At 44.9% G+C, this 12,487-nt stretch overlaps 1 protein-coding gene across 2 annotated transcripts in view; it reads left to right on the forward strand.

Moving 5' to 3' along the window:
• The window catches only part of Slc38a2 (solute carrier family 38 member 2), a 12,429-nt gene extending 931 nt beyond the window's left edge, over positions 1-11,498 (forward strand). The window contains exons 2-16 of one of the 2 annotated variants that reach the window (XM_055626928.1): positions 257-456; positions 814-895; positions 1,044-1,159; positions 3,526-3,599; positions 3,708-3,800; positions 3,918-3,999; positions 5,315-5,397; positions 5,579-5,637; positions 5,735-5,899; positions 6,237-6,316; positions 6,417-6,517; positions 6,971-7,095; positions 7,354-7,498; positions 7,639-7,736; positions 8,627-11,498. In XM_055626928.1, coding sequence (XP_055482903.1) covers positions 341-456; positions 814-895; positions 1,044-1,159; positions 3,526-3,599; positions 3,708-3,800; positions 3,918-3,999; positions 5,315-5,397; positions 5,579-5,637; positions 5,735-5,899; positions 6,237-6,316; positions 6,417-6,517; positions 6,971-7,095; positions 7,354-7,498; positions 7,639-7,736; positions 8,627-8,725 — 1,518 coding nt within the window. In that variant the 5' untranslated portion in view covers positions 257-340 and the 3' untranslated portion in view covers positions 8,726-11,498. Of the gene's footprint in view, positions 1-256; positions 457-813; positions 896-1,043; positions 1,160-3,525; positions 3,600-3,707; positions 3,801-3,917; positions 4,000-5,314; positions 5,398-5,578; positions 5,638-5,734; positions 5,900-6,236; positions 6,317-6,416; positions 6,518-6,970; positions 7,096-7,353; positions 7,499-7,638; positions 7,737-8,626 lie in introns of those variants that run through there. The other variant, XM_055626929.1, reaches the window with a different exon arrangement.
• Positions 11,499-12,487: the final 989 nt, after the last annotated feature.

Here is a 12,487-nt window from a genome sequence, read left to right on the forward strand (position 1 = left end):
GGGTCGGGGGGCGCGGGTGGGGCGCGGGCCCGGCCGAGCGGCCGGAGGGGCGCCGCGGCGGGCGCATCTTTGTTCTCGCGGCCCCGCCGTCGGTACTTTTCCGCCCCTCGCCGCGCCCCCGCCCCTCGCTCGCCTGGTACTTTTCCACTCGCCTGGCGGGGGGATGAATCAGCCGCGCTGCGCCGCCCGGCGGCGTCACGTGGTCGGGGGCGGGCGGGCGCCGCAGTCCTGACGCGCCGCCTCTCTACCTTCGCAGGCGCGCCTCGAGGGCCAGTGCGCCGCCAAGGACAAAAGGAAGCCCGCGCCGCCCGCCGCCGCGCACCGAGCCTCCGCGATCGGCATGAAGAAGACCGAGATGGGAAGGTTTAACATCTCCCCGGATGAGGACAGCAGCAGCTACAGCTCCAACAGTGACTTCAACTACTCGTACCCCACCAAGCAGGCAGCTCTGAAAAGGTGGGAGAAGTGCGCTTTGCAAAAAAAGAAAAAAGCAAAGGCAGCTTGCACACATGGTTGCCTTGGGGCTCGAGGGATGGCTCAGCGGTTGCAGGCTTAAGGCTCACACCTAGGAAACAAGGCTCCCCGGGGAGCCCCAGCCTCTTCCTTGCTCTCAGAGCCCTGGAGACAGTAGCTTCCTGAATTACCCGGTCACTGCATGACTGGTGTCTCGGGGAGCACCTAGCCTGTGTGACCCCTGCTTTAACTAAATGGCAGTGTATCGGAACCGAAGGGCTGTTTTACTTTATGAGCGCCAAAGCATGATTTGCATATCCTCAGTTGGATTACAGTGAGTGACCTCTTATTTTTCTGCAGCCATTATGTGGACGTGGATCCTGAAAACCAGAACTTTTTACTTGAATCGAATTTGGGGAAGAAGAAGTACGAAACAGACTTTGTAAGTTGAAAATGCTATTATGTGCCTGGCTTTATGGAGTAAAAAAAAAATAGTGTTAACTTTTAGATTTCAAAACTGACTTGCCCAAAGCTGGTTTTCTCCTTTTAATTATTGTTATATGTTTGGTTATCGTTTTCCCTCTATGTAGCATCCAGGTACTACTTCCTTTGGAATGTCAGTATTTAATCTGAGCAATGCGATTGTGGGCAGTGGAATCCTTGGGCTTTCTTATGCCATGGCTAATACTGGAATTGCTCTTTTTATGTAAGTATGTGTAAGTAGCCAGCCTGCCGTGCGGGGCAGTTAATACCATAAACATAGTTTTGGCTCCAGAAAACCGAATTTGCAGTTCAACATAGTTGATTTAAATTTGAAGTATGAGAAAATCCAAAGCTCTGTTTTGCTACATGTAAAATGTCAAGAAAGCAAGTTAGACAGAAGATAGGGGGTGAAGGCCAGTCTTTGAAAAGGCCGTGGGGTATTCTTAATTGTAAAAGAAACGCCAATGAGTCCAGAGTAACTAATGTTTGATTTAAAAACAAGTGGAGTGGCTCCAGGTAGGTTTCGTAAGTTGACAGTCTTCCCCCGAAAACCTGTGGCCCCTTCGCATACATAAGGAAGAGAAAGTTCTGGAACTATAAGGTGCGGTGATATTTACCCAGCCCAGAACATATTTGTTTTAGAACAAGTGAGTCATAGGTCTTCTGGATGCTAAAAAGCAAATTCACTTTTTTTAAAATACCATTTCTCCAGATCTGTATGGTCAGTGCCTGACCATTTAAAATAAGAGCCTATTAATTTTTTTTTTTTAAGTTAATTAGCTGTTTTCCAATATTCTTGTTTGAGGTGCCTGTGTTGGCTGACTGACCCCTGGGGAATGTGACACTGAAGATTGTTGGGCTGTTAGAGGCACGAGGGTGCTTGCCTAGCATGCATGAATTGCTTCCTGGGTTTCGTTCCCAGTGCTATCAGACCGGAAGACCGGTAGCAAGAAAAAGAAATGCTATTTTTTTTTTTTGAAGTACAGTAGCATGTACAAGTTTGAGTGTGCAGTTTTCACTGTGTCAGAAGTTTCAGACTGCCTGTAGGTCCCTGGTTGACACGGATTCTGTAGAAGCCTGCTGGCTTTACTATGACCTTACACACTCAGCAACTGTCCCTTTCTCTTCAGGAGAGTTAGGTTTTGGTTAGCTGCTCAGGTAACTTTCTCCAGCATGATAAAGAGTGTACATAAGAAAAGCTCTGCTTGGTCAAGTCCCATGCCAGCGTTAAGCCTGGCTTTGAGTAGTAGAAGTGTCACGATGAAGGTTTTGGAGTATTCTTGCCAAAATTTCCTCAGGAACTTACGAGAGAGGAAAAAGCAGTTTTTTGGTGGGAATTTGAATGGCTGGAATCAAAGTTAAACATTTGAAGCTTTTTTTTAGTTCTTGCCATGAAAACTGGGAACAGGTTTTAAAACGCTACTAGTGTGGGTTATTGGTAACGCCGTTCATAACTGAAAGTAAAACTTAACCTGTGTTACCTTGAACTTCTGGGATTCTGCTTTAATAGCTTACTATGTGTTTGATTAACCATTTTAATAAATGGCTAAATGATAACAAGATTGTGTGAGTTTTTTATTCATCATACTTACATGTGAAGGTAAATGGGCCAAAAGCCACATGCTGACATGCCGAGGCAGTCGACCTTTTAACAGTGATCTTGAGGTTGAAAGTGACCTCAAAGGGCATGAAATTCATCGTCATCTCTGTGTAAGATAATTTGCTCTAATGGATTTTTTAAATTAAACCGTCTTTTTTCCAAGCGGTCAAGCTCACAGTGTCACCTCAGAACCAGGTGTGGTGACACCGACCTTAGGGTGGAAGTCACATCCTGTGCCGTGCCCTTGTTTCCCCAGCACCTTACACGGTGTGCCCGCTTTGCCATACAAGGTCGAGGTGTATGCGGCTGTCTCGTTTGCATGTTTGCTGTTTTTGTTTTAATCCCTGCCTTGTCTGCCTTTATAGAAGATAAGTGGGATTTGACTGAGAGCCCGTACCATCCAGGAAAACAGGGCGTTAGATCCCATTAGTCCTTCCTTGTTCTTTTATTTTTCTCTTCCAATCTAAGTGGAAGGGTGGGGCTGACATCTCACTGTTCTGCCGAACCCCAGCACCAATTTGCGTCTTCACAGCCATCACTTTTCTGATTTATTAGTAAAAATTTTTACTAATTTTTGGTGTCCAACTAAACTGTTCCACTGGACTCATTTCTCTCTGTCTGGTCCATGGGATCTTAGCCTTTTCTGACATCTCAATTGAACGGTGTAAAAAAGCCTTCCAGACTAGGTTTAATGGCAAGTTTTAAATTAAACTCAAGGCAGGCATATAAATAATTACATGTATGGCGTTATAAGATATATACACACAGAGAAAACAAGTTTCTCCTCCCCTGGGATTTGGGGCTTTGCAGTCTCCTGCATTTGACACTGTGGACATTTGCTTTAAATACTGTGAAACGCACCTGATACCGACAAGTTAGTGTCAGTGAAGAGTTAGGAGAGGGAAGACCACCAGTGCTGTTTTAGACAGGAAGAGTTTTAAGTGCACAGCCCTGCTTATTTATAACCGAGTGCCTTTTCCTTTTCTCAGAATCCTCTTGACATTTGTGTCAATATTTTCCCTGTATTCTGTTCATCTCCTTTTGAAGACTGCCAATGAAGGAGGTACAGTAACATTCTTGATTTTTCCCCCCAAGTAATTTGTGCCTATTCTGATTGGGGGGGCGGTTGGAGCTTTCAGAGCGCCTCATTCCCCTGTGCTGTTTAATACAGGGTCTTTGTTATACGAACAGTTGGGACATAAGGCGTTTGGACTGGCTGGAAAGCTAGCAGCCTCCGGCTCGATCACAATGCAGAACATTGGAGGTAGGTTTTCAAAGGGCGCTCGAGATAGACTCCGTTTGAAAACTAGCACAAGGTGGTGACGTGACTGTCACAGGCCACATTTTGCACTTGTAATGGTTTAATTTTGTTTTCCTCCAGCTATGTCAAGCTACCTCTTCATAGTGAAATATGAGTTACCTTTGGTGATCAAGGCATTAATGAACATTGGAGATTCAAATGGGTAGGTGCTAAGTAAGGTTACTCTCTAGAAACACAGGTACATTTCTGTCAAAGCTGGCTAAAAAAAACTGTTACCAACACATTCCTCACGAGTATTCCTCCTTCTGACAAGGAATGGTCCCACAAACTGGTGAGAGGTTTTGCAGCCCCTTGATCTTAACTTTTTGCAAAGACAAAAACCGTGGCTGCGAACTTTTCTAGTGCTTGATTTGTCTGTACTGGCATTTATTACAGCTGGTGAATATAGAGCTGGTTAAGACAAAAGGGTGGTTTTATTTTTTTGTTTTGTTTCGTTTTTCTCCAAAAACCAATCCTGCTTTAAAGAGCCGAAAATGCACAGCTGCACTGTAGAAATGTTAACTTAGCTGCAGTTACTCCTCTCAGTGGAGGAACAAGGTCTAATGTCAGCAGCCAGGGTTCATTTGCTTCCTTAGCTGCACATGGTTGCTGCCTCAAAGCAGAGTGTGGCTCTCTGAATGTGCCTTTAGAGACTTTAGACACTGACCCCTTCAGCATTCTGTGGGGTCTCCATTCCTCCCGGGAGTGGGGTGCAAGTCCTGAGGAGTTAGAACCTGAAAGTAGTGCTGTTAAAGAGGCAGGGACTCGCTGTATAGTCCACCTGCCTCTGGGACGAAAAGTGCGAATGCATGCCAGCTGCCACCATGCCTGGCAAGGATAGGCCTTGGTTACTTAGAAGAAGAAACAGTGCTAGAACTTAGGGAGCATTTAGGTTCAGAGTGACTTGGACTGTTATTATTTTGGAGTCGGGGTGTTACTGTGATAATCTGAAACAAGTTCTGGTTGAGTGGGGATTTGGTTCAGTCTAATTTGGGAGGAGAGCAGTTGCCTGTGCATCTGAAATTCACTGTGTCTGAAAATTTCCTTAGTGAAACGCTTAACAAAGTATTCCTGTTAACAAACGTCAGAAGAATATTGTAGCTTTTCGATTTTAGAAATTACAAGCTAGAACTGTAATGCCGCTGTACAGTCTTTCTCAGAGCACCTAAAGATAAGCTCGCTGGCGGCACAGAGCAGCTTTGTTGCCTGCATTAGTATCAAGCTTTATGAAACGTCTTCTGTTACGAATCAGCTGGCAGACTTCCCAGAGCAAAGAGTGGCGCAAAAGCTGGTGCTTTTCATGCCCCATCTCTCACCTGAGTGACCGACTGCTCGGGAAACAAACGGTTAGAGTGAGCCCTGCCCTGGATAAGAGATGCTCCTTTTCAAAGCTGCCCTTTTTTGTGTGTGTGCGCCGAGTGTAAGTTCTGAGTTAGATGTGTAGTTGATTTCTGTTTGGCCTTCCTCTTTTCATTCAGATTGTGGTATCTGAATGGTGACTATCTGGTCCTGTTGGTGTCCTTGGTGCTCATTCTTCCTCTGTCGCTGCTGAGAAACCTAGGTGAGCAAACATCTCTGAGCGGTTTGGGGTGGGAAGTGACTGTAGGCTCTCAGCAGGGCGAGACCTTGGTAAAGCCCCAGCTAGTAGGAACCCTCCACTGGCGATAGCTGTTGGGTCTTGTGCTGTGCTCCCCCATCCATCCCCGATTGATTAAAGCAGTGCTGCTCTTCTTCGCCTCTAGGATACTTGGGGTACACCAGTGGTCTGTCCCTGCTCTGTATGATGTTCTTTCTCATTGTGGTACGTAATGATTTTTTTTAAAAAACACTTTTTTTTTTTTTTTTTAAAGAACTCTGTCAAACTACTCAAGCTTAACCAATGCAAAATATATTTTCAGGTGATTTGCAAGAAATTCCAGATCCCTTGCCCTGTGGAAGCTGCTTTGATGATCAATGAAACTGTGAATGGCACCTTTACCCAGGCGGCTTGGTCATCTCTGGCATCCAACACCACCATGACTGATGATTCTTGTAGGCCGCAGTATTTCATCTTCAACTCACAGGTAATTTTGTTTCCATCCTGTTTCCTGGAAAGAAATGTCTAGGAAAGGATAAAAAGATCTCTTAAGGCAAATTGAAGGATAGATGCCATATGGCTTTTTAGAAAGAGAGAGAGAGAGAGAGAACGAACGAACTGGCGGACTAGACAAGTTCGAGGTTCTGTTGTAGTCTAGGAAGGCAAGAGGAATGATCTCATGGCATTGTGGCAGGTCCCAGATGTCGGATGCAGGTCCTACTTGGGAAACAGTGGGATAGTTGGGAGTTTAAGGTCCTCTGGCGCTTAGCTGGGAACTGATAGTGGTGTCGTGGGCTCTGAGTACAGTGGTGTGTCTGTTTCAGACCGTGTACGCTGTGCCCATCCTGACCTTCTCCTTCGTCTGCCATCCTGCTGTCCTTCCCATCTATGAAGAGCTGAAAGGGTAGGCTGCTCCGTCTTTTCTAAGTCTATTGGGCGCATACTGAAGCAGTAGGTATGGAGCGTGCTAAAATACACATTTGTGCTCTCTGTTGAATGTGCAGTCGCAGCCGGAGACGGATGATGAATGTGTCCAAGATCTCCTTCTTCGCCATGTTCCTGATGTATCTGTTTGCTGCCCTCTTTGGATACCTGACGTTTTACGGTAAATGATGCCTGCTTTAAGAAAGAGAAAGACTGAAGTGAAACTGACGCTGTATGTGTATTTTTACTGTAAAGAGTTCCGATCTGGTTTAACAGTAATTCCGAAGCAGGCGAGAGCCGATTGTTGACAGTTCATTTTCTCTCTGCTCCCATCTTTAGCCCACAGCACCATGTATGCGCGCACACAGTTTAACCAGACTGGGCTTTAGAGTCTTGGCTCCCGCTAGGCCTCGCTGGAGGTCATGTGGCTAAATTAGTATTTAGAAAATTTCTCCTCCAATGTTACTTTAATTGCATTAACCGTAATTCCAGATTAATCTTGTTAGCCTCTCAGTTTGCAGTCATTTTGTGAGTAGCTAATAATTTCAGTGCAGATCCCGCTGCCAGTCAGCTTTCATACCCGATCCCCAGAGAAAAGCCGCTCTGAAAGCCCGTTTCTGCTCTGTCCCCACAGAACATGTCGAATCGGAACTGCTCCACACCTACTCTTCCATCATGGAAACCGACATTATTCTCCTCGTTGTCCGTTTGGCTGTGTTGGTGGCCGTCACCCTCACGGTGCCAGTAGTTATTTTTCCGGTAAGTGACCACGTGCCCCTGCACCTGCCAAGATGAGTCTGGGTGTTGCTCAAAAAGAGGGACTTGTGTGTGGGTGGTGCCGAATGGGTGAATAAAATGCGGCATAGATTCCGGGTCATCCCGGAGCAGAAAACGGGAGCACCAGCTCCCCAGAAAAGAAGTACTGTCATCGATAACATTCTCAATTGCTTGAGAGTTCTTCGCATTGATTACAGTTGGACTGTTACATGATAAACGGTACTTACCTTTTCTTCTCAGATCCGGAGCTCTGTCACTCACTTACTGTGTGCAGCGAAAGAGTTCAGCTGGTGGCGCCACACTGTCATCACCGTGTCTATCTTGGCCTTTACCAATCTCCTTGTCATCTTTGTACCTACTATTAGGGACATCTTCGGTTTCATTGGTAAGTTTGTAAAGGATTATGTTGGAATTTTGATGGGAGTCGCATTGAATCTGTAGGTGGTCTTGATTTGTGTGCCTAGAATATTAGAACTCAAAAAAACAGACTCCATGAGTTCTCAAGTGGGGAATGGCCTCTTACAGGTGCGTCGGCGGCCGCCATGCTGATCTTCATTCTTCCATCTGCCTTCTACATCAAGTTAGTGAAGAAAGAACCTATGAGATCTGTGCAGAAGATCGGGGTGAGTGAGAGATGACCTGACCGTACAATCAGTGGTTAACTTTTCTTGTAAAGCTTTGGTAGTGAAGCACCTCATCGAAGGGGGGGTGGGGATGGGATGTGCTATGCAGTAGATAACATGACTGCAAAGAAGTTTCTAAAGAAGAGTGCAAAGGCATTGGCGTGCTGCTGGTGCCCTGCATGACGGGCACAGGTAGGCACGTCTGCTGTGTAGGCTGCAGGAAGCCGAGATGGGTTTAGTTGAGAGACGGACCCTGTGTAGAGTTGGAGGGGAGGGTCCTGCTCTGCATGAGTTTACTGCTGTGTGTTTAGTCTTAGGTTCAGGAGCCTTGTTTCACAGGGGAGATACACTAAGCACAAACCCCAAGCTTTGGAACAGCCAGGATCCTAGCAAGGGATACGTAGGAGCAAAAGACTTGTCGGCCCTGCTCGCCACTGCCATTCTGGTCTGAAGAATGAGGTTAGAAATAAACTGGGGTGAACTTTTCCTAGGGAGATAAACTGTTGAGCCCAGAGGGCACCTCCAAGCCAAGCTCTGCCCCCTTAACTCAGTGAGTTTATTAATTCCAAGGCCGTGGGTGAGGAATTACAGGTACGCAAATGGCTGTACTAAAGAAAAGGCCCATTCACGTTCCCTCCAACTCCAGGGCTCGCCTCGGCTTAATTTTGTGACGTTTGTTCTATTGAGAAACACACACAAAGCCAATTCAGGTGTTTCAGCAGGAGGACCTCTTGCAGAAGCCCAGAATGTTTCAGCTGTAGGCTTTCTGTGCTACAAATAACTACTCAGTCAGTCAAAAGAGTTCATATTTAGTCAGGTGAAACTAGAATATTGTAACTTAGTGTGTGACTTTAAGGGTCCCTTGCTGATGAGTCTTCTGCTTCTTGCAGGCCCTGTGTTTCCTGTTGAGTGGCATAGTGGTGATGATCGGGAGCATGGCCTTGATTGTCTTGGATTGGGTACACAATGCCTCTGCAGGTGGCCATTAATGGCACCACGAAAGCTCAGCAGTCCATCTGACACCAGTGTTGAGTCAGCAGTCAACTTACTCAGAAATTTCACCCGATGCTTTCAGTTCACTTCCTTTTGAAGTGCAGATTCCTCGCTGGTTCTTCCGAATGCAGAATAAGTGAACTTTTCTTTTTTATTGTTTTGTTTTGTTTTGTTTTTTTAAAGAAACTTATCTGTGTGTTAGGGAATGGATATTACCAAGGAAACCACGAGTCTTGGGTTAAGGGAAGTGACAATTTATTCCATTCCAGAGAATGGATGAACTTTTAACTTTTATCAAGCCACATGTTTGGCTGTGTCATTGTTTAACTTGGATATTTTATGATTTTACTTGAATGTGCCTAACGGAACCATTCGATGTGAGAAACACTTCTTAATTTACAGCAAAGTATTGAAATAAGCATTGAGAAAAACACTTATTTTTTGTACCAAAAATACTTTAAAAGACCTCAGAAGCACTATTTTACTTTGAAGAAATTGCATTTTTTGAACTTTATCCGGAACCAGTTGTCAGTAAACTCCGTAAAACAATTTCATTGATGTTTAAAAGTGAATATTAGTATTATGAAATTATTTGCCTTTTTTGTAGGCATTATAAGCCAAATACTTTTTTACCCAAAAATCATTTTCAGGAAAATGTTATGAAAAATTGCACCGTGAATTAGCATAGTTATGTTTTGTTCGTTCAGATTTCATTCAAAGGGTAATTGGTAATTGTTGTACCAAACAGGTGAACTCCGTTCATCACTTTCTTTGCCTCCAGATAATTTGGTTCATTAAAACTAAAATGTTAATGTGTTCAGTCTAGTAGGCTGGAAAACAGTGCAGATGTTCCTGTAGGAAATGAAATAACTGATTTTGAGGTACCAAATAGTGCGATTGGGTACAACAGGGTTTATTCAGTTGCGCCTGTCTCCAGTTGTGTGGTCAGCTCTGGGTAGTGCTTTTGGGCCCACCTATTTTAAAAACATGGCTTCCAGAAGTGAGATGGTTTGGTGGCAGTAGGCCAGACCTATCCGATAGAAAAGGCAGCTTTCACACGCACATCTACTGGAAGCGTGATTTACTTGACAACAAGTGGCTCAGTTGCGTTCCTGCTGTGACCACAGCAGAGGTCTAACCTGACCGCAGGCTGCACCAACGCTGGCACACTGGACGGCGCGTGGAAAGGTCACTGGGTTTCTCATGCAGCCAGCTTTCTAAAAACTCGCACTGGATTGTCATCTCATCTGTGTACAATGCAGAACGATTTGTTTACAACGAACAAATGATTAGTTAGGGGAAGTAGTACAACCTGGCTGTACTTGGTTTCTGGTCCAGCTGCGTGCTTACCTTTCCATTTCAATTCCAGTTAGAAGTGGGTATCACTTTGAAGCTTGGCTTTAAGAGCACATTTACTGTATGTTAACGGTGTATGGTGAATATATTATTAAATAATGTGGTACTTTGCTCATCAGGCATAATGTCTAAGATCTAATATACATAATTCCATTAAGTGGTTGAGGGAAGCAAGTGGAATCATTAATTGGCCATTTGGCTCTTAAGGTTTTCTCTTGAACTAAACGTTTTTAGTTTGAGGCAAGGCCGGAGATTGGCACACATGGGTTTTGTTACATGGTCTTGTGTATGTGACTAAATTCAGAGGCAAGATCTGTCTGCTGTTAAAGACCCTTGCAGAATGGAAGACGTCTGTTATTGCTGCATTGGGTGAAACCAGTGGTCCTTTTCGTCCCGAAGATGAAATCACTGGGGGCCATCTAGAAGCAAAGGCAGTGAGGAGACACTACCACACTGCTTTCATTTCATTCAAATCCAGAACCACACCTGTAGTTCAGGAATCAGCACTTCCACTTGAAGACCTGGAAAGAGTTGCTGATAAGATCTGCCAGGAGATTGCGGAGAAACAGGCATCAGAGAAAGGGTGCCATGGCAACCAGGAAGAGGTGGAGGAGAAAATCCTATTCATGGCCTGTCAGTGTGGAGAGACTTCCTGAACCTTTTTTGAGGGAGCACAATTTAAGGCTCAAAATGCATTTTAGGCCAAATCCCAACGCTTGGGGCTGTTTATCTGCCTTGAGGTTCCTAAACTGAATCCCAATCTTGAGCAGTCTTCAGTATTAAAACCACTGCCCTGTCACCTCATTTTTGCATTGCTGTCTTCCATGGACGAAGTTTCAGTTATAACTGTACTGTTATTTATAGAGCAGCATTAATCCATTAAAGCTAACCTATTTTTCAATATTTATGATAAACTGTACATACATTGTCCATATGTATTTGTAAATAGAGTGTATATACCAGTGGAACTGGGTCCTGGGTTCAAATGTAGATACTCCCATAAGTTTCTTAACTGCATTTTGATGAATTTACATTATATATAAGTCCCCAAAGTACATGTACAGAGAATTCAATGTTAGAAATTGACACTGTATAATACTAAAATTGAAAGTACTTGTTTAAATTCTATTTGCAATAAACTGATTGGATGTCAATTTAAGTAGAAATGTTAAAAGCTTTAAATGAGGCCTAAATTTCCATGATGCGGGGCCTACCACATGCTGTCTGGTCACGTGCTGAGTGTGATCTTGAGGGCATGGAAGCCTTGCTGTGTGTATAGTGTAAATGTCCCCACTGTGCTGTTAGAGGCTAACATGCCATTATGGCATGCTGGCAAGGAGTGCTACACAAGTTTCAATGAAACAATGTACGTTTGTTTTAACTGAACTAAAATAAATACATGCTTAATCCTGACTAGCCTTTTTCTTTTCATTCTGGTTAATGGGATGAGGGGGCGAATCAGGTGCCTTATAAAACAGTGTTCAGTAAGTGCCAGAGACTCCAAGGTTACAGCTTTGGGTTGGAGGTTTAGTCTTCTAACTGCTGGGGGCTGGTACAGCCGAGTCCATTTGTTTTTAGGAAGCTACCCTAGTGCACAGTGGAGATTAAGGAATCTTTGGGAAGGTCTGGAAGGTCAGATTCGCTTTGATGGGCATGTGTTGTGTGGGGCAAGGATTGCCAGGCTGTGCCCGGGTCCTTGAAGGCTGAGGGAATCATAAGGAGAAGACAGCTTGAGAAGTTTCCAAAGACAGCTATGAGAAACTAAGGTCCCAAGCTTAGCAATGCAGTTACAAAGCGTGGCTAAGGGCTTGCTTACACAGAGCCTTAGGTATTTAACAGGCTTTCAGTGGACACCTACTGTGTGCAGCTGACATGGAAGTGATGGCAGTGCTCTGTCACACTGGTTTTCAAACTGGTGTTAACGCTACATCCCCCCACCCCCCACCCCTCCAGATAATGTGATAGCCTGTGCAGTAGCCCCGCTGACCTGGTCTCCCTTCGTAGACCGGGCTGTCGGACCTGCAACAGTGCCTCTGCCTCCCCCGAGCTGCGATTAAAGCCATGCACCATGTTAGGCTACATTTTTTTAAAAAACATTTTTTTTTATTAATTACAGTTTATTCACTTTGTATCCCAACTGTAGCCTCCTCACTCATTCTCTCCCAATTCCACCCTCCCTCTCCACCCATGCCCCTCCTCCAGTGTACTGATAGGGGAGGTCCTCCTCCCCTTCCCGCTGATCCTAGTCTATCAGGTCTCATGAGGAGTGGCTGCATTGTCTTCCTCTGTGGCCTGGTAAGGCTGCACCTCCCTCAGGGGGAGGTGATCAAAGAGCAGGCCAAACAGTTCATGTCAGAGACAGTCCCTGTTCCCATTTCTATGGAACCCACTTGGACACTGAA

Source organism: Psammomys obesus, unplaced genomic scaffold (genome assembly GCF_907164565.1).
Source record: "Psammomys obesus unplaced genomic scaffold, mPsaObe1.curated_primary_1811, whole genome shotgun sequence".
NCBI lineage: Eukaryota > Metazoa > Chordata > Mammalia > Rodentia > Muridae > Psammomys > Psammomys obesus.